Source organism: Trachypithecus francoisi, unplaced genomic scaffold, assembly GCF_009764315.1.
Source record: "Trachypithecus francoisi isolate TF-2019V2 unplaced genomic scaffold, Tfra_2.0 Lachesis_group4, whole genome shotgun sequence".
Taxonomy (NCBI): Eukaryota; Metazoa; Chordata; class Mammalia; order Primates; family Cercopithecidae; genus Trachypithecus; species Trachypithecus francoisi.
In genome coordinates this window covers 19,735,100-19,756,490 of record NW_022681469.1, presented here as the reverse complement: position 1 = coordinate 19,756,490, position 21,391 = coordinate 19,735,100, and the positions used below count along the sequence as shown (strand labels likewise).

Here is a 21,391-nt window from a genome sequence, read left to right as displayed (position 1 = left end):
TGATCGGCACCTTTTACTTAGCATAATGTTTACAAGGTTCATCATGTTGTAGCATGTATTAGTATTTTATTCATTTTTATGACCAAATAATATTTCGTTTTATGAATCTACCTTTTTTAGTTTTTTCCATTCATCAGTTGATAGACACTTGTATTGTTTCCACCTTTTGCCTATTATGAATGCTGCTTCTATAAACATTATACTTTTTGTGTAAGTTTTTGTTTGTATGTATGTTTTCAGTCCTCTCGGGTTTATACCTAGGAGTGGAATTGCTGGGTCATATAGTAACTCTATATTTAATTGTCTGGGGAGCTGCCAGAGTGTTCTAAAGTAACCGCACCATTTTACATTCCCACCAGCAGTTTATAAGCATTTTGATTTCTTTGCGTTCTTGCCAACAGTTGTTATCAGCTGACTTTTTGACTCTAGCCATCCATTCTAGTGGTGTGAAGTGGAATCTTGTGGTTTCTATTTGCATTTCCCTGATGACTAATGATGTTGAGCATTGTTTCATGTGCCTGTTGGCCATTTGCATATCTTTTTTGTAGAAATGTTTATTCTTTGCCCATTTTTGAAATAAGTTATTTGTCTTTTTGTTATTGAGTTTCACGTGTTCTTTATATATTCTAGGTACAGTCCCTTATCAGATACATGAATTGCAAATATTTTCTCCTATCCTGTAGAAGATTGTCTCTTCATTTTCTTTTCTTTTTTTTTTTTTTTTTTGAGACGGAGTCTCGCACTGTTGCCCAGGCTGGAGTGCAGTGGCGCCATCTCGGCTCACTGCAAGCTCTGCCTCCTGGGTTCACGCCATTCTCCTGCCTCAGCCTCCCGAGTACCTAGAACTACAGGCGCCTGCCACCATGCCTGGCTAATTTTTTTTTGTATTTTTAGTAGAGACGAGGTTTCACCGCGTTAGCCAGGATGGTCTCAATCTCCTGACCTCGTGATCCGTCTGCCTCCGTCTCCCAAAGTGCTGGGATTACAGGCGTGAGCCACCGCGCCCGGCTCATTTTCTTAATACTGTTTTTTTTGAAGCACAAAAGTTTTTAATTTTGATGAAGTCAAAGTTATCTCTTTTTTTTTTTTTTTTTTTTTTGCCTTTTGTTTCTTGTGCTTTTGTTGTTATATCTAAGATTCCATTGCCGAGTCCCGGGCCATGAAGATTTTCCCCTGGTTTTTCCACTAAGAGTTTTATAATCTTAGCTTTTAGGTCTCTGATCCATTTTGAATTAACATTTATAAATGTCATGAGGTAAAAGTCCAACTTGATTCTTTTGCATGTGAATATCCAATTATTTCAGCACCATTTGTTGAAGAGACTATTCTTTCATCCTTTGAATGGTCTTGGCACCCTTGTTGAAAATCGGTTTACCATAGACCGATTCATTTCTTCTGGACTCAGTTTTCTTCCATTGGTCTATATGTCTATCCTTACATTAATACTACACTACCTTACTTGTAACAAGTTTTGAAATCAGGAAGTATGAGGCCTCCTAATTTGTTGCTTGTTTTCCAAGCTTGTTTTGGTTACTCTGATCTCTTGCAATTCAATATGAATTTTATAATCAGCTTATCAATTCCAACAGAGAACCTAGATTGGATTCTGATAGGGATTGCATTAAAGATCAGTTTGGGGATTAATGCTCTCTTAATAACGTTAAGTCTTTAAATCCATTCACATGGAATATTTTTCCATTTATTTAGGCATTTTTAAATTTCTTTCAACAATATTTGGTGGTTTTTATGGGGCGAGTTTTCCATTTATTTTGTTATATTTATTACTATTTTATTATTTTTGATGCTATTGTAAATTAACTTGTTTCCTTAATTTCATTTTTTAATTGTTCATTGCAAGAGAATAGAAATACTACTGATTTTTGTATTGAGTGTATCCTGAAACCTTGCTGAACTCATTTATTTGCTTTCTTGCAGATTTTCGGGAGGATTTTCCATATATAAGATTAATTTGTGAATCAGGATAGTTTTACTACTACCTTTCCAGTCTGGATGCCTCTTCTTTCTTTTTCTTGTCTAATTGCCCTGGCTAGAACTGTCATGCAGTCCGTGTGAAGAGACCACCAAACAGGCTTTGTGTGAGCAATAAAGCTTTTTAATCACCTGGGTGCAGGTGGGCTGAGTCCGAAAAGAGTCAGCGAAGGGAGATAAGGATAGGGCCGTTTTATAGGATTTGGGTAGGTAAAGGAAAATTACAGTCAAAGGAGGGTTGTTCTCTGGCGGGCAGGAGTGGGGGTCACAAGGTGCTCAGTGGGGGAGCTTTTTGAGCCAGGATGAGCCCAGAAAAGGACTTTCACTAGGTAATGTCATCACTTAAGGCAAGGACCGGCCATTTTCACTTCTTTTGTGGTGGAATGTCATCGGTTAAGGCGGGGCAGGGCATTTTCACTTCTTTTGTGATTCTTCAGTTACTTCAGGCCATCTGGGCGAACGTGCAAGTCACAGGGGATGTGATGGCTTGGCTTGGGCTCAGAGGCCTGACAAGAACCTTCAGTACAGTGTTGAATAGAAGTGCTGAGAGCAGATATCCTTGTCTTGTTCCTGATCATAGGTGGAAATCATCCAGTATTTCACTGTTAAGTATGATGTTAGTTGTGGGTTTTTTGTAAATGTTCTTTCTCAAGTGGGGGAACTTCCAAATGTTTTTATCATGAAAGGATGTTAAATGGAACTGCTTTTTCTGTAGCTATTGAGATGATCATTTAGTTTTTGGTTTTTATTCTATTGATATGGTATATTATATTAATTGATTTTTGAATGTTAAACTGCCCTTGTATTCCTGGAATAAATCTCACTTGGTCATCATGAATAATCTTTTTTTTTTTTTTTTTTTTTTTTTGAGACGGAGTCTCGCTCTGTCGCCCAGGCTGGAGTGCAGTGGCCGGATCTCAGCTCACTGCAAGCTCCGCCTCCTGGGTTCACACCATTCTCCTGCGTCAGCCTCCCGAGTAGCTGGGACTATAGGCGTCCGCCACCTCGCCCGGCTAGTTTTTTGTATTTTAGTAGAGACGGGGTTTCACCGTGTTAGCCAGGATGGTCTCGATCTCCTGACCTCGTGATCCGCCCGTCTCGGCCTCCCAAAGTGCTGGGATTACAGGCTTGAGCCACCGCGCCCGGCGAATAATCTTTTTAATGTATTACAGGATTCCATTTGCTAAGAACTTTTTGGAGGATTTTGTGTCCATATTCAAAAAAGATATTGGTCATTTTCTTCTCTTGTAATTTTTTTTTTTTTTTTGGTTTTGGTATTGGGGTAATACTAGCCACATAGTATAAGGGGAAAAGTTCTGTCTTCTGTGTTTTGGAAGAGTTTGTGAAGAATTGGTATTAACTCTTCTTTAAGTGGTATAATTAAGCAGTGAAGCCATCTGGGCCTGGGCTTTTTATTTCAGTGCAGTTTTTAAATTATTAATCTAATTTCTTTCTTTAGGGATTGCATTGACTCTAAAGATCAGTTTGGGGCTTAATACTCTCTTAATGACATTAAGTCAGTCTGTGCACATCGATCCATGTTGTATGTCTATTAATAGTATTTCTTCTTGAGTCAGTTCTGATGGTTTATGTCTTTCTAGGAATTTATCCCTTTCACTTCAATTATCTAATATATTGGCCTATACTTGTTCACAGTATTCTTCTGTAATCCTTTTTATTTCTCTAAGGTCAGTAGTATTGTTCCTTCTTTCATTTCTGATTCTAGTAAATTGAGTTTGTTGTTTTTTTCTTGGTCAATCTAGCTAAAAGTTTTCTTAATCTTTTCAAGGAACCAGGTTTTGGTTTCATTGATTTTCTCCATTCTCTTGTCTTTTAATTAATTTCTGCTCTAATCTTTATTTTTCCCTTCCTCTGTTTGCTTTATGTTTAGTTTTCTCTTTTTTTTACAATTAGGTTATTAATTTGTGGTCTTTCTTATTTTCTTTTTTAAATATAGGCATTTACAACTATAAAATTTCCTGTAACCACTGCTTTAACTGCATCCCGTAAGTTTTGTTATATTGTATCTTTCATTTATCTCAAAGTATTTTCTAATTTTATTTTTGGTTTGTTTGGCCCATTTGTTATTTAGGGTATGTTGTTTATTTCCTAATTTTCTTTTATACATAAGTCCATATTCTACATGGAATTGATTTTTGTGTAGACTGTGAGGCAGAGGTCAAATTTTATTTTTTTTCACAAGAATAACTCATTGTTTCAGACCATTTATTGAAAAAATCAGTCTTTTCCTACTATTCTGCCACCTTTGGAAAATAATTCCAGTGTTTAGATATGTCTGCTTTTGAACTCTGTATTATGTTGATCCATTTGTGTATCCTTGCTCTCATTACCATACGGCCTTAATCACTACAGATTTGTAATCAAGTTTCACATATAGGCCAGGCACGGTGGCTCAAGCCTGTAATCCCAGCATGTGGGGAGGCTGAGGTGGGCGGATCACGAGGTCAGGAGTTTGAGAACAGCGTGGCCAACAAGGTGAAACCGCTTCTCTACTAAAACTACAAAAAAATTTAGCTGGGCGTGGTGGCAGGGGCCTGTAATCCCAGCTGCTCAGGAGGCTGAGGCAGGAGAATCACTTGAACCAGAGCGGCAGAAGTTGCAGTGAGCCGAGATCGAGCCACTGCACTACAGCCGGGTGACAGAGTGATACTCTGTCTCAAAAAAAAAAAAAAAAAGTTTCACATGTAGTGGGTCTAGCAAGTTTTGCCATGGTGTTAGTCTTCAAGGGTGTCTTGGTTATTCTTGGCTCTTTATCTTTCAGTATAAATTCTGAAACAAGCCTGCCAAATCCAAACACAGAAACAAACCTGTCAGGATTTTAATTGTGTTGCTTTGAATCCATGGATGAGTTGGGAGATAATTAATAGTTTTATATTAAGTCCTTAAATCCATGAATATGGTATCTTTCTCCATTTATTTAGATCTTTAATTTCTTTTTTTTTTTTTGAGACGAAGTTTTGCTCTTATTGCCTAGGCTGGAGTGCTGTGGCATGATGTTGGCTGACTACAACCTCCACCTCCTGGGTTCAGGCGATTCTCCTGCCTCAGCCTCCCAAGTAGCTGGGATTACAGGCAGGCGTCCACCGCCACACCCGGCTAATCTTTTGTATTTTTAGTAGAGATGGGGCTTTACCATGTTGGCCAGGCTGGTCTTGAATTCCTGACCACAGGTGATCCACCCGCCTGGGCCTCCAAAAGTGCTGGGATTACAGGTGTGAGCCACTGTGCCCGGCCAGATCTTTAATTTCTTTCAGTCAGGTTTTGTGCTCTTTTTTTTATTTGTATTGGTCTTTTTTTTTTTCTTTTTTTCTTTTTTTTTTTGAGACAAGCTCTGGCTGTGTCACCCAGGCTAGATGGAGTGCAGTGGCTGGATCATGGCTTACAATAACCTCTGCCTTCCAGGTTTGATTTGATCTTTGTGCCTCAGCCTCCCAAGTAGCTGGGACTACAGGTGTGTGCAGCTATGCCCAACTAATTTTTAAAAATTTTTACATAGAGACAGGTCTCACTACATTGCTAAGGTTGGTCTTGAACTCCTGGGCTCAAGTGATCCGCTTGCCTTGGCTTCCCAAAGCACTGAGATTATAGGCATAAGCCACCATGCTTGGCCTTTGTATTGGTCTTTTTACATGTTTTGTTAGATTTGCTTCTAGGAACTTGGTATTTTGTATGTTATTGTAAGTGGCATCTTATTTTAAAATTTCATTTTTTGACTTTTTGTAGTGATGTATAGAACTACAATAGATTTTTTTTCAATTTGAAACCAGTCACTGTTTATTAACTGACCAATTACAAAAATAATCACAGTGGTTACCATAGTTCATCCTTCTGATACGCCTGTTTATCTGGTCTTCCCTGTTGCCAGCATCTCCACCTTCTACCAAGTGGGTGGTATTTCTCATCATTTCACCTCATGGAGATCATTTGAAGGGCCACAGGAAGTTGTCTGTTTCTTTGAAGTGTTTTCCAACAGTATAGATCTCATGAATCTGATCTTGCATGCAGATGATGCCATATTTACTGAGAGATCAAGCAATCAAAGTGTTGTTTGTGAAGGCAATTTGCTTCTTACTGATTTTACCATAACCATCCTTATAGATCAGTTCATTTACTGACCTCAGGTTTGGATACTCCCATGTAATATATGCTCTTACGGTCCTTATCATGTTAACTAAAGCCTTCTTGAGTTTAACAAAGGTGCCACTGAAGATGTGGCAAAGGGAAGGCTTCAGACCATTGGGCCCACACCATTGATACCTCTGATTCTGATGAGAAATGCCAATTTAGGTTCTACAGGTACGTAGAAGTTACCAGCTTTTCTTGCCATCCTAGCCACTGGAGTCTCAGGTCTGTACATCTGCCTGTATTTCTTGTGGTAGTGCTTAGCTGTTTCATATAAAAGCCTTCTTCTTGCCTTTTTTTTTTTTTTTTTTTTTTTTTTGAGAAAGAGTCTAGCTCTGTCATCCAGGCTGGAGTGCAGTGGTGTGATCTCGGCTCACTACAATCTCTGTCTCCTGGGTTGAAGCTATTCTCCTGCCTCAGCCTCCCGAGTAACTGGGATTACAGACATCCGCCACCATGCCTGACTAATTTTTGATTTTTATTTGTTTTTTTTTTTGTTTTTTTGAGACGGAGTCTCGCTCTGCCGCCCAGGCTGGAGTGCAGTGGCCGGATCTCAGCTCACTGCAAGCTCCGCCTCCTGGGTTTACGCCATTCTCCTGTCTCAGCCTCCCAAGCAGCTGGGACTACAGGTGCCCGCCACGTCGCCCGGCTAGTTTTTTGTATTTTTTAGTAGAGGCGGGGTTTCATCATGTTAGCCAGGATGGTCTCGATCTCCTGACCTCGTGATCCGCCCGTCTCGGCCTCCCAAAGTGCTGGGATTACAGGCTTGAGCCACCGCGCCCGGCCTAATTTTTGATTTTTAAAAAGTAGAGATGGATTTCACCACTTTGGCCAGGCTGGTCTTGAACTCCTGACCTCAAGTGATCCACCCACCTTGGCTTCCCAAAGTGCTGGAATTACAGGCATGAGCCACTGCACCTGGCCACCTTCCTGCCTTTTGAAGCCTCTTTTGGAAAAACATCTTTGTCAGGTTCTTTTTTTTTTTTTTGAGACGGAGTCTTGCTCTGTCGCCCAGGCTGGAGTGCAGTGGCCGGATCTCAGCTCACTGCAAGCTCCGCCTCCCGGGTTCACGCCATTCTCCTGCCTCAGCCTCCAGAGTAGCTGGGACTATAGGCGCCCGCCACCTCGCCCGGCTAGTTTTTTTTGTATTTTTTTAGTAGAGACGGGGTTTCACCGTGTTAGCCAGGATGGTCTTGATCTCCTGACCTCGTGATCCGCCCGTCTCGGCCTCCCAAAGTGCTGGGATTACAGGCTTGAGCCACCGCACCCGGCCTTTGTCAGGTTCTTAATCTTCTTTTTTTTTTTTTTTTTTTTTTTGAGGCGGAGTCTCGCTCTGTCTCCCGGACTGGAGTGCAGTGGCCGGATCTCAGCTCACTGCAAGCTCCGCCTCCCGGGTTTACGCCATTCTCCTGCCTCAGCCTCCCGAGTAGCTGGGACTACAGGCGCCCGCCACCTCGCCCAGCTAGTTTTGTATTTTTAGTAGAGACGGGGTTTCACCGTGTTAGCCAGGATGGTCTCGATCTCCTGACCTCGTGATCCACCCGTCTCGGCCTCCCAAAGTGCTGGGATTACAGGCTTGAGCCACCGCGCCCAGCCCTTAATCTTCAACTCTATGAAATTCCTTTGCTTTGCTTTTCCTTAAGGAGTTCTGGCACAGCTGGAACCTTTTTTTTTTTTCTTTGACACTTTTCATGGTTCCAGCTGGGAAAGAGTAAATTCTACAGTAGATTTTTTTAAGGGACCTACTAAGATCGGCTGGGTGTGGTAGCTTATGTCTGTAATCCCAGCACTTTGGGAGGCTAAGGCTGGTGGATCATTTGAGGTCAGGAGTTTGAGACCAACCTGGCCAACATGGTCAAACCCTGTCTCTACTAAAAATACAAAAATTAGCTGAGCATGATGGTGCACGCCTGTAATCCCAGCTACTTGGGAGGCTGAGGCAGGAGAATTGCTTGAACCCAGGAGATGGAGGTTGCACTGGAGTGCACTGCAGCCTGGGTGATAGAGTGAGACTCTGTTCACATAAAATAAAATAAAACTTAAAAAAAAATGGACTTTGGATCAATTTAAGAGGTCAATTTAAGAGATCTTGCTAGATTATCTTGTTTTAAGTTACATTAAACAATTTTTTAAAGCAACAATGTATATATGTATGGTGTACAGCATGTTGTTTTGAAATATGTATACATTGTAGAATGGTCACACCAAGCTAATTAACATATGTATTACCCACTTTTTTTTTGTGGTGAGAACACTTAAAGTCTACTCTCTTAGCAATTTTTAAATATGTAATACATTGTCATTAACTAGAAGTCATTGTTGTACAATAGTGTTGTACATTATGTTGTATATAATGTATACTATGTTGTACAATAGATTCATTAAACTTATTCCTCCCCTCCATCTGAAATAATGTATCCTTTGACCAACATCTTCCCAATCTTCACCTTCCTGGCTCCAGGCCCTGGTTACTACTATTCTACTCTCTGCTTCTATGAGTTCAACTTTTTTAGATTCCACATACAAGTGACATCATGTGGTGGTTGTCTTTCTGTGTCTGGCTTATTTCACTTAACTAATGTCCTTCAGGTTCATTTATGTTGTTGCAAATGATGGAATTGCCTTCTTTTTTAAGGCTGAATAGTGTTAGTTTCATTGTTTATTTACCACATTTTCTTTATTCATTTGTCTGTTGATAGCACTTAGATTACTTCCAGGCCGGGCGCGGTGGCTCAAGCCTGTAATCCCAGCACTTTGGGAGGCCGAGACGGGCGGATCACGAGGTCAGGAGATCGAGACCATCCGGGCTAATACGGTGAAACGCTGTCTCTACTTAAAAATACAAAAAACTAGCCGGGCGACGAGGCGGGCGCCTGTAGTCCCAGCTACTCGGGAGGCTGAGGCAGGAGAATGGCGTAAACCTGGGAGGCGGAGCTTGCAGTGAGCTGAGATCCGGCCACTGCACTCCAGCCTGGGTGGCAGAGCAAGACTCCGTCTCAAAAAAAAAAAAAAAAATAGATTACTTCCGTGTCTTGACTACTGTGAATAACGCTGCAATGAACGTGGGAGTACAGATACCTCTTTGATATACTGATTTCATTTCCTTTGGATAGATATCCAGTAATAGGATTGCTGGATCATATGGTAATTCTATTTTTAATTTTTTGAGGAATCTACATGCTGTTTGTCATAATGGCTACACTACTAATTCACATTCCCACCAACAGTGCACAAGGGTTCCCTTTTCTCGACATCCTTGCCAACTCTTGTAATCTTTTGTGCTTTTGATAATAGCCATTCTAACTGGAATGAGATAATATCTCATTGTGGTTTTTATTTGCATTTCCTTGATGATTAGTAGTGCTGAACATTTTTTCATATACCTGTTGGTAATTAGCATGTCGTCTTTTGAGAAATCTCTTATTAATCCTAATAATTTACCTGTAAATTCATTTGTATTATATATATATGTATATATATAATCATATCATTATTTTGTTTCTTCCTTTCTAATTCTTATAATTTTATTTCTCTCTTATTGCACTGACTAGGGCCTCTGGAACATTGTTGAATATTTGAAATATCCTTGTGGCTGGGTGTGGTGGCTCACACTTATAATCCCAGCACTTTGGGAGGCCAAGGCAGGCAGATCATGCAGTCAGGAGTTCAAGACCAGCCTGGTCAACACAGTGAAACCCCGTCTCTACTAAAAATACAAAAATTAGCCAAGCGTGGTGGCGTGCACCTGTAATCCCAGCTACTTGGGAGGCTGAGGCAGGAGAATCGCTTGAATCTGGGAGGTGGAGGTTGCAGTGAGCCAAGATTGTACCACTGCACTCTAGCCTGGGCGACACAGCTAAATACCATCTAAAAAAAAAAAAAAAATACATATATATATATATGTATACACACATTTGCAAGGTTTTTTTTTATCTCAAAGCGAAAGTTTTTGATGATATTTCATCATTAAGAAATGATATTTCGTCATTAAATATGATGTTTAATGTAGATTTAAAAGGATATCCTTTATCAGATTAAGGAAATTCCCTTCTAGTGTTAGTTTGCTAAGAGGACCAGATGTTGAAGTATAACATCTTGTATTCTTTGTCAATTGAGACGATCATATTTTTCTTTATTCTTGTGGCAAATTATTTGAAGTATTTTCTATTGTTAAATCAACTTTAGGCTGGACATGGTGGCTCACATCTGTAATCCCAGCACTTTGGGAGGCTGAGGTGGGGGATCATTTGAGGTCAGGAGTTTGAGACCAGCCTAGACAACACGGTGAAATCCCACCTCTACTAAAAATAGAAAAATCACGGTGGTGTGGTGGTATGTGGCTGTGGTCCCAGACACTTGGGAGGCTGAGGTGGGAGGATCACTTGAGCCTGGGGGCCAGGGGTTGCAGTGAGTCAAGATGGCACCACTGAACTCCAGCCTGGGCAGCAGAGTGAGACCCTGTCTCAAAAAAATAAAAAATTTTAAAAATCAACTTTATACCAGAATAAACCCAGCTTCATCATGGTTCATTCTTCTCTTTACATATCACATATTAGATAGCTATTATTTAATTTGTTGCATCAATACATATTGGTTTGATTGGTTTATAATTTGCTTTTTTGGTATAGTTCTTGTCAGGATTTGGTGCAAAGGTTATCTCAAAGGAAAATGAATTAATTGAAGCAGGTACCATATGTTTCTACTTTCTGGAAGAGTTTGTATAGCGTTGGCTTTTTCTTAAATGTTTGGTAGAACTTATTGATAAAACTGTCTAGGTTTGGAAGATTTTAAATTACCTAATTCAGTTCCTTTAGTGGTCATAGGACTATGCATATTTTCTATTTCTTCTTGTGTTATTTTTGGTAAGTTGTATTTTTCTAAAAATTTGATAATTTCATTTACATTTTCACTTTTTTTAGTCTTTTCAAAAACCAACTTTTGTTTTTAATCCTATTATACACCTTTTTAAAAATTTTATTAATTTATGTTCAAGGGATCCCCAAAAAGTTCATAGAAAATTCCATTTTATCCTTCCTTTGCCAGTGTAGCTCTTTAATAGTTCCTGCTGATTGTGGGAAGGGTCTTTCACTAGACTTCCCACCTTGTACTGGCTTTCTTTTTTGTCCTTGTCACCTGGCACAATATGGACTCAAAATAGATCAAATGCAGATACAGATATTGCAATCCATCTATCCTCTGTTAAGCCAGACATTAAAGAGATTTGCAAAAAATGTAAAACAATAGCACTGTTCTCACTAAATTTTTGATTTGATAAATACAGTTTTTTAAAGTAAAAAAAAAGTAAGTCAATTTGTAGTGGGGTTTATTATTGTTATTTTTTAACTTTTTTTTTTTTTTTTTTTGAGACGGAGTCTCGCTCTGTCGCCCAGGCTGGAGTACAGTAGCGCGATCTGGGCTCACTGTAAGCTCCACCTCTCGGGTTCATGCCGTTCTCCTGCCTCAGCCTCCGAGTAGCTGGGACTACAGGCACCCGCCACCTCGCCTGGCTAATTTTTTGTATTTTTAGTATACACGGGGTTTCACCGTGTTAGCCAGGATGGTCTCCATCTCCTGACCTCGTGATCCGCCCGCCTTGGCCTCCCAAAGTGCTGGGATTACAGGCGTGAGCCACCGCGCCCGGCCTATTTTTAAACTTTTATTTTTTTATTATTATTTTTTTTTCTGAGACGGAGTCTTGCTCTGCCGCCCAGGCTGGCGTGCAGTGGCCGGTTCTCAGCTCACTGCAAGCTCCGCCTCCCGAGTTTACGCCATTCTCCTGCCTCAGCCTCCGGAGTAGCTGGGACTACAGGCGCCCGCCACCACACCTGGTTAATTTTTTTTTGTATTTTTAGTAGAGACGGGGTTTCACCGTATTAGCCCGGATGGTCTCGATCTCCTGACCTCGTGATCCGCCCGTCTCGGCCTCCCAAAGTGCTGGAATTACAGGCTTGATCCACCGCGCCCGACCACTATTTTTAAACTTTTAAAATTTGATTGTTTTTATTTTCAGAAATGACAAGTTGCTCTGAAATTGAGACCAAATGTTTTTTTTTTTTTTTTTGAGACGGCGTCTTGCTCTGTCGCCCAGGCTGGAGTGCAGTGGCCAGATCTCAGCTCACTGCAAGCTCCGCCTCCCGGGTTTACGCCATTCTCCTGCCTCAGCCTCCGGAGTAGCTGGGACTACAGGCGCCCGCCACCTCGCCCGGCTAGTTTTTGTATTTTTAGTAGAGATGGGGTTTCACCGTGTTAGCCAGGATGGTCTCGATCTCCTGACCTTGTGATCCGCCCGTCTCGGCCTCCCAAAGTGCTGGGATTACAGGCTTGAGCCACCGCGCCCGGCCGAGACCAAATGTTAATTCTGACATATTTTAAGGCATATTATTACTACCTTTATCGATGAATTGAATACTTAAAATTTTCTGTTTTAATTTCTAATATGATAAGTATTGAGCCGGGCGCGGTGGCTCAAGCCTGTAATCCCAGCACTTTGGGAGGCCGAGACGGGCGGATCACGAGGTCGGGAGATCGAGACCATCCTGGCTAACACGGTGAAATCCCGTCTCTACTAAAAAATACAAAAAAAACTAGCCGGGCGAGGTGGCGGGCGCCTGTAGTCCCAGCTACTCCGGAGGCTGAGGCAGGAGAATGGCGGGAACCCGGGAGGCGGAGCTTGCAGTGAGCTGAGATCCGGCCACTGCACTCCAGCCTGGGCGACAGAGCAAGACTCCGTCTCAAAAAAAAAAAAAAAAAAAAAAAAAAAAAAAAAAGTATTGAGGGCTATTTGCCACATAAACAAAAATTCTTTGAGATCATTTATAGAGTATAAAAGGGATCTTGAGACCAAAAAGCTTGAAAACTGCTGATGTAACCTAATATTACCCAAAACTTTGGAACTATACTATGGACAAGAGAAGAGTGATAGAAAAATTGCTGAGCAGACATGCATTCCCAATTATGAGATCAGGCAGAACGAGTTTGTGGTAGTTAGTGAAGAACAATCAAGAATTTAATTATTTTTTATCCAGAAAAGCTTAACAACCCACTAATAGAAATAGAAAAGGGATGAAAGGAGGATTTCTTAAAATCTCCTTTCAGATTAAAGAATCAGCCTTAGTTGTTTAAGGCTTAGCTCCTTAATCACCTTTGACACTGAAAGAAAAAACTAACTCTACGAGTCTTCAGACGTGAGTATCCCAGTTTTCAAACTTGCTGCTTAGTATAAGTTTCAAGTCACTTAACTTTTTTTTTTTTTTTGAGACAGTCTCGCTCTGTCACCAGGCTGGAGTGCAGTGGCATAGTCTTGGCTCACTGCAACCTCTGTCTCCCAGGTTCAAGTGATTTTCCTGCCTCAGCCTCCTGAGTAGCTGGGACTACAGGCGTGTGCCACCACACCCAGCTAATTTTTTTCTATTTTTAGTAGAGACGGGGTTTTACCATGTTGACCAGGATGATCTCCATCTCTTGACCTTGTGATCCGCCCCCTTGGCCTCCCAAAGTGCTGGGATTACAGGCATGAGCCACTGTGCCCAGCCCAAATCACTTAACTTTTATAAGCCTCATTGTTTTCATTTATTATTGCCCTCATTTGAAAATGTGGGTAATAATAATTACATTGACCTAGAGTCATGAGGATCAAATGAAATAGCTTGTTAAATTCTTTGTAAATTATAAACCATTGTGTCAATATGTGGTATAAGAACTATACATTTGTCATTTTCATAAGCCTTTCTTTTTTAAATTTCAGGCAGAACTCAAAAGCTTGATGGACAACGCTTCTTCATCCTTTGAATTTGCTAAAGAACTCATCAGGCACAATCTGGTGAATAACGATTTCCCATCTTGACTGACTTCAGTCCTACTCTGCTTTGGTATATCACAGTGATTAGAAAGATGAATAAAAGGAGAAGCCCCAGCAAATAATGCTTTACTCCAAGGGAACACCTCCTCACTGTGGAGGAGATAAGTTTTAAAGTACTAGTCTGTTTCCTTAAGGAAGTCCTTGTTGGGAGAACAGGAATATATTTGATATTTGGAAAGAAGCACAAGGCAGTGTAGATCCAGGTGTCTGTTTTTTGGGGAAAGACAAAGGAACATATCCCCCTGTCATTTAAAATAAATGGGAAATATTTTTGCATCTTTGAAGGATGGCTGAGATTTAGAGAGTTCATTCTAGTCAAGGACATGGAGCTAGAATGAGGGTGACATATGTAAACGATTGTGAGCAGATTTATCTTACTAGAACAGTAAATTTGTACTGGGGAATAGCAGACACTCAAATTGGATGAGTGGTTGGGTTTAGGGCTAGATTATGATTCTATCAACCGTGTAATATAGTGAGATGCAGAACAGCTGCTCTCAATTCAGATACCTGGGAACGGGCAAATCAACTACTACTACTGAGATTCTTCATCCAAAAGTGGCAATAATATTAACTATGCTTTTTCCTTCTGATTTCTCTAATCCTTTTTGTAGTACCAATTCTTCCAGTAAACCACAGCTGTTTTAGACTCTCCCCTTCTCTTTATCTCCAGTACCTATTCAGTTACTAAATCCTATTCTCTTCTTGCTGGCAATGTCTTATATTTACTCCATTTCGTCTCTAATTCAGGCCTCCATCACAAATACAGTTTTATTTGGATACTTTCTACTATGAGTTTCTGCATCTAATCTTTTAACTTCAAATTTAGTTTCTAAATAGAAGTCAGATTAATTTTTCTGGAGCATTATGGGTTATATGGTAGTCTGGAATTTAAGCTTGGAGAAAGATAAAGACTTGAGAATAAATTTAGGAGTTATTGTAAGAGTCTTGACAGATGGCCGGGCGCAGTGGCTCAAGTCTGTAATCCCAGCACTTTGGGAGGCCGAGACAGGCGGATCACGAGGTCAGGAGATCGAGACCATCCTGGCTAACACGGTGAAACCCCATCTCTACTAAAAAATCCAAAAAAATTGCCGGGCGAGGTGGCAGGCCCCCGTAGTCCCAGCTACACAGGAGGCTGAGGCAGGAGAATGGTGTAAACCTGGGAGGCGGAGCTTGCAGTGAGCTGAGATCCGGCCACTGCACTCCAGCCTGGGCAACAGAGCAAGACTCCATCTCAAAAAAAAAAAAAAAGAGTCTTGACAGATTAATATGGAAGGTTTTCAATTGCTGAAGTTAAATAAATATTGTAGAAAGGATTAAAAACAGAAAAATATGGTTCGAAAATAGCATCTGTATTTATGGGACTGGAGGAAGGAGTATCAACCAATGAGACAAGAAAGGGCAAACAAGAAGAAACATCTAGATAATGTAATGTCATTTACAACTGCACATTTTAATCACCTAGGAGGCTTTTAAAATTAATAATGCATGGGCCCCACCCCCAGGGAATCTTATTTAATGGTTGGTCTGGAGCCCAGCTATCAGTTTTTTTTTTTTAAAGCATCTCAGGTGGATATAATATACAGCTATGGTAAAGAAACACTATAAGAATATATGACTGAAAGGGACATGAAATAGGGATAATTCTTAGAGAGTGGGATTAGAAAGAGAAGTAAGAATATGGAAATTTTTCTTTCTTAATACTTTAAGTTTTTTTTTTTTTTTTTTTTTTTTTTGGAGATGGAGTCTCGCTCTGTCGCCCAGGCTAGAGTGCAGTGGCTGGATCTCAGCTCACTGCAAGCTCCACCTCGGGTTTACGCTATTCTCCTGCCTCATCCTCCCGAGTAGCTGGGACTACAGGCACCCGCCACCTCGCCCGGCTAATTTTTTGTATTTTTTTAGTAGAGACAGGGTTCACCGTGTTAGCCAGGATGGTCTCTATCTCCTGACCTCGTGATCCGCCCGTCTCGGCCTCCCAAAGTGCTGGGATTACAGGCTTGAGCCACGGCGCCTGGCCAATACTTTAAGTTTTTTCCAGTGAACACATATTACTTTTATATATTTTTTTAAACCTGAAAAATATCAGGGCAATATAAGTGGTTGTTAAAAAACATCAACTTTTGGCCGGGCACGGTGGCTCAAGCCTGTAATCCCAGTACTTTGGGAGGCCGAGGTGGGCGGATCACGAGGTCAGGAGATCGAGACCATCCTGGCTAACACGGTGAAACCCCGTCTCTACTAAAAAAAAAATACAAAAAAAACTAGCCGGGCGAGGTGGCGGGTGCCTGTAGTCCCAGCTACTCCGGAGGCTGAGGCAGGAGAATGGCGTGAACCCGGGAGGCGGAGCTTTCAGTGAGCTGAGATCCGGCCACTGCACTCCAGCCCGGGCGACAGAGCGAGACTCCGTCTCAAAAAAAAAAAAAAAATCAACTTTTGAAGTTAGATTTGAGGTCAAAATTAAGTTCTACCATGTATTTGCTTTGTAACTTTGGGCAAATCACTTAACATTGCTGAATCTGTGTTCTCATATGTAGAATAGGGAAAATGAAAGTACTTATTTTGGCCGGGCACAGTGGCTCATGCCTGTAATCCTAGCATTTTTGGAGGCCAAGGTGGGCGGATCACAAGGTCAGGAGTTCAAGACCAGCCTGACCGACATGGTGAAACCCTACCTCTACTAAAAATACAAAAATTAGCAGGGCATGCTGGCGCACACGCCTGTAATCCCAGCTACTTGGGAGGCCAAGGCAGGAGAATCGCTTGAACCCGGGAGGCAGAGGTTGCAGTGAGCCAAGATAGCACCGCTGCACTCCAGCCTGGGCGACAAAGCGAGACTCTGTCTCAAAACAGACAAACAAAAAAAGTACTTATCTTGCTTTTTTTGTGAGGATTAAATGAGGTAATATGTGTAAGGTGCTTCACACAGTATGCATTTAGAAAATGACATTGATAGGCAGGGCGCGGTGGCTCATGCCTGTAATCCCAGCACTTTGGGAGACCGAGGCAAGTGGATCACAGGGTCAGGAGATCGAGACCATCCTGGCTAACACGGTGAAACCCCGTCTCTACTAAAAATACAAAAATTAGCCAGGCGTTATGGCGGATGCCTGTAGACCCAGCTACTCGGGAGGCTGAGGCAGGAAGAATGGCTTGAACCTGGGAGGCAGAGCTTGTAGTGAGTCCAGATCGCGCCACTGCACTCCAGCCTGGGCGACAGAGAGAGACTTCGTCTAAAAAAAAAAAAAGGCATTGTTGTTGTTATTGTTATCTTGTAGGCATCCGTGTCAAAACTGCAGACACATCATGGAGCAAGAGGACAGAAAAGTCCATTGAATTTGGCTAAAGAGATGAATTTGTGACTCCTGAGAGTGAGTTTATTCGTATGCTGAGAGCAGAAGCCAATGTTTTGGGAGGTTAAGGAGTGAGAAGATGAGAAGAAAGTAGAAGCAGTAAGCCACATACTTTTGAAGTGTGGCATTGAAAGAAAAGAGAAAAATAGGGCACTATCCAGAGGAAACAGTGGGACCAAGTGGAAGATTTTTCAAGAGAACAAAAACCCCTTGTGTGTGTTTAAAGTTGAGAAGTAGGACCAGGACTTTGGGAAGACTGAGGGTACAATAATTAAAGGGAAAAAGAGGTCCAGATGGAGTTAGAAGTCCATGGGATCAAGAAGACAGGTAAATGAATTAATCCTGGCGAAAGAAGGGAATATCTCAAAGAGGAAACGAAAAAGATCACTAGATAGATATTTTGGGGTCGAGAGAAGAGATTATGTAGTTCATGCTGGATGACCTTGCTTTCTGTGCATTTATTTGTGAAACAGTTTGCTACATTCCATACACTATGCCAGGCTCTAGAAATACAACAGTACACAAAATAAATTGTCCTTTCATGGATTTTTTTGTTTGTTTTGATTTCTTAGCTTATCTCTGTAATACTTATTAGCACCTGATAACATATTTATTTGTTTGCTTTATGGAGGTCTGTCCCCACTTGAATAGTCTGTGGTGACAGGGTAGTGGCCTGTTCCTGCTATAACTCCCGTGCTTGTTACAGTAGTGGGCATATAGTACATGCTAATGAATGTTTACTAAATTAATTCAATGAAACACTGAAATATGTGCCACACATTTAGCCCACTTCAGCTCATTTAATCCTCATAATAACCTGAAAAGTAGCCATTACTAATGCCATTTAGAGATGAGGAAACAGGCTCAGACAGGATTAAATCCCTTCATGGAGTTTTTGATGTAGAATGTCTGTCTAGAAGTTTTGTTAATTATTGGGTACTTTAGGAGTTTTCTGCAGTTCTTATGGAGAGGAAAAGAGATGTACACAATAAGGGTTATGCTTTTATTCTATTTCTCATAGTTATAATTTTTTCAATTTTTTAATTTAAATTTTTGTGAGTATACAATAGGTGTATATTGTTATAATTTAGATCATGGCTTTCTTCCAACGAAGTCAAGGTCATAGGTATAAATAGAGCTTCAAAAATATATTCGTCCTTTCAAAAAATAACTGAGAACTGACTATACTAGTCACAGTTCTAGAGGCTAGGAGTACACAGTAAATGCAAAGTTCCTTGCCATATGGAGCTTATATTCTGGTGGATGTAATAGATAAACTGATAAAGAAATATACAATAAAATAAAGATGTAAGTGCTATGAATAAAAAAGGGCAAGGGTTTAGAGAGAGTGATAATGGAGGTAGGTTTTATATAGGGTTAAAAATAAAATGTTTAATTATGACAAGGCTGCTAAGAAGGATCAAAAGCAGAGAGGAAGGAAAAGAAGAGAGAAGGTAAGAAGCATGCGGATTAGGTAGGCAATAATAAATTCCGCCAATAGTAAAAGTTCTCAATATATCAACTGATTCCCAGTGCTATTTTAGTTGAATATCATGAACCCAGTTATATGTGCCAGCTCCTTAAACATTGTCACTAAGAAATATATACATAGTTATTGCCATAAGAGCATGATTTCTGTATCTCTAGGTTGTTTTCCGAGGAGGTGAAGGGGCTTTGCAGGTTTTACCTCCCCTAGTTGATGTCATTCCTGAAGCTAGGCTAAACTTGGTGATTTACTACCTTCGTCAAGGTAAGAAAAATTTGTCCTAGTCTTACTTACAATGAGGTATTTTAGAGTAGTTAAATATGTCTGATGGAACTATTTGCTTCACTTTTTAAATCCATAGTTCCAAAAATATATTTGCAACAAGTTCATAGAACAAGTTTATTGGTGGTTATTTGTTGTGCCTTTTTTATCCTCTTTCCTCTTCTGTTGCTTCCTACCTTCTTCTCCCTCATGTCGTTTTTTCTTTTTTCCTTTTGTTTTTCTGTCCTTTATTCTCTATCCATTCTTTCTTTTTCATTGTTTTTCCTCCCATTCCCTTATAGTTCTTTTTTCTTTTTCTAGTTTCCCCCGTTGCATAATGTACATTCACATTTTCTTGTGTCTTTTGAAAATAGTATTAACTGTTTCTTATTTGCTTTGTCTGCCTTTGTTTCTTTGTATCCCAGGCTGCTTATGAGAAATACTATTATTCAAAGAGGATGTGATATTTATTGCCCCTAACTAAGATTACAATTGTTAGACAAATGCCTAAAGCAGCCTTTTCTAACAGCTGTGAGTATAGGGTAGCAGCCACCATGCATTTGTGGTGGCATTTGGTCATGGGCCCTGGAGTTACAATGTGGGCCTTTTTAGGTGCATGGTAGAAACCAACCAGGACAACATATTCCTCACGGAGGAAAATTTATTTATTAAAATAAGAATATGAACTTATAAACCATCCTATTTTATTTTATTTATTTATTATTATTCTTACTATTTTGAGACAGAGTCTTACTCTGTCGCCCAGGCTGGAGTGCAGTGGCATGATCTCCGCTCACTGCAACTTCTGCCTCCCTGGTTCAAGTGATTCTCCTGCCTCAGCCTCCCGAGTAGCTGGGATTACAGGTGTGCGCCACTGTGCCCGGCTAATTTTTGTACTTTAGTAGAGATGGGGTTTTGCCATGTTGGTCAGGCTGGTCTTGAACTCCTGATCTCAGGTGATCCGCCTGCCTCGGCCTCCCAAAGGGCTGAGATTACAGGTGTGAGCCACCATGCCCAGCCTCTATTTTATATAAAAGCAAAAAGAAATATGTTTTGGACAAGAATGAAATAAACAGCATATATATTTTATAAATTATTTTTATTATGGAAAATTTCAAACATAGACAAAAATAAATAGTACAGTAAACACCCAAATACTCACCCTGGATTCAGCACTTTTCAAGATATTTCCAGTCTTCTTTTTTCATTCAGCACCTCTTTTTTGTTCCTGAAATGTTTTAAAGCAAATCTCAGACTTCATGTCATTTAATTCCTGTATACTTAATATATATATATTTCTTTTTTAAAAAAATCGTTGCTTTTCTTATCAATGCCATTGGCATAGAATGCCTCATCCATGTTCTTAGCTTCAATAATTTGTTTTTTTGTTTTTTGGTTTTTTTTTGAGACAGAGTCTCACTCTGTCCCCTAGGCTGGAGTGCAGTGGCGGGATCTCAGCTCACTGCAAGCTCCACCTCCCAGGTTTACGCCATTCTCCTGCCTCAGCCTCCCGAGTAGCTGGGACTATAGGCACCCACCACCTCGCCCAGCTAGTTTTTTGTATTTTTTAGTAGAGACGGGGTTTCACTGTGTTAGCCAGGATGGTGTCGATCTCCTGACCTCGTGATCCGCCCGTCTCGGCCTCCCAAAATGCTGGGATTACAGGCTTGAGCCACTGCGCCCAGCCTAGCTTCAACAATTTTTAAGGTACTTCATGGCTTAATATGAGTTTTCTAAGGATATTTGATTTGGTTATTTTTAGCATAACTACTCAACACTGAATATGGAGAGTTAGAAGATGGATAAAACAGATCATGTTTCCCATGAATATTTAAGTACTGAAGGATCTTATCTTTTGGGGGGGACTGCTTCAGAAGGGTTTTCTGGAATACAGACTAGTATAATTACTTTGTTGTATTTCAGATGATGTACAAGAAGCTTATAACTTAATTAAGGATCTGGAACCTACTACTCCTCAGGTAACTGAGAATGTTTTACATTTTTACTAACCAAGTTCTGCTAAAAGTGGAACTTCAGAAATCTAGTTGGAAGTCATATTAGAGAAGATTAGGCAGACTTCTGCCTGTAGAATACCAGGAAAAGACCGTATGTATGCATTTAGGAATGTTATATGCGACTTATGATATGAGAATGAATGTTCTGGGCTTTTTGATGTTTTTAAACTCCCTTGTATGTAGTCATTTTGTCAAAAAGGGTAAAGAAATTTGGAAAATTCCTTTAGTATTTGGAAATATGAAAATTTAGAATTCTGATGAAACTAACAACTAGATACATGCAATT

General features: G+C 40.5%; 1 protein-coding gene across 4 annotated transcripts in view; it reads left to right on the top strand.

The window, feature by feature from the left end:
• The window catches only part of TTC26 (tetratricopeptide repeat domain 26), a 73,475-nt gene that overhangs the window by 24,481 nt on the left and 27,603 nt on the right, over positions 1–21,391 (top strand). For all 4 annotated transcript variants that reach the window (XM_033192886.1, XM_033192883.1, XM_033192887.1 and 1 more), the window contains exons 8-10: positions 13,877–13,951; positions 18,991–19,093; positions 21,014–21,069. In XM_033192886.1, coding sequence (XP_033048777.1) covers positions 13,877–13,951; positions 18,991–19,093; positions 21,014–21,069 — 234 coding nt within the window. The remainder of the gene's footprint in view (positions 1–13,876; positions 13,952–18,990; positions 19,094–21,013; positions 21,070–21,391) is intronic.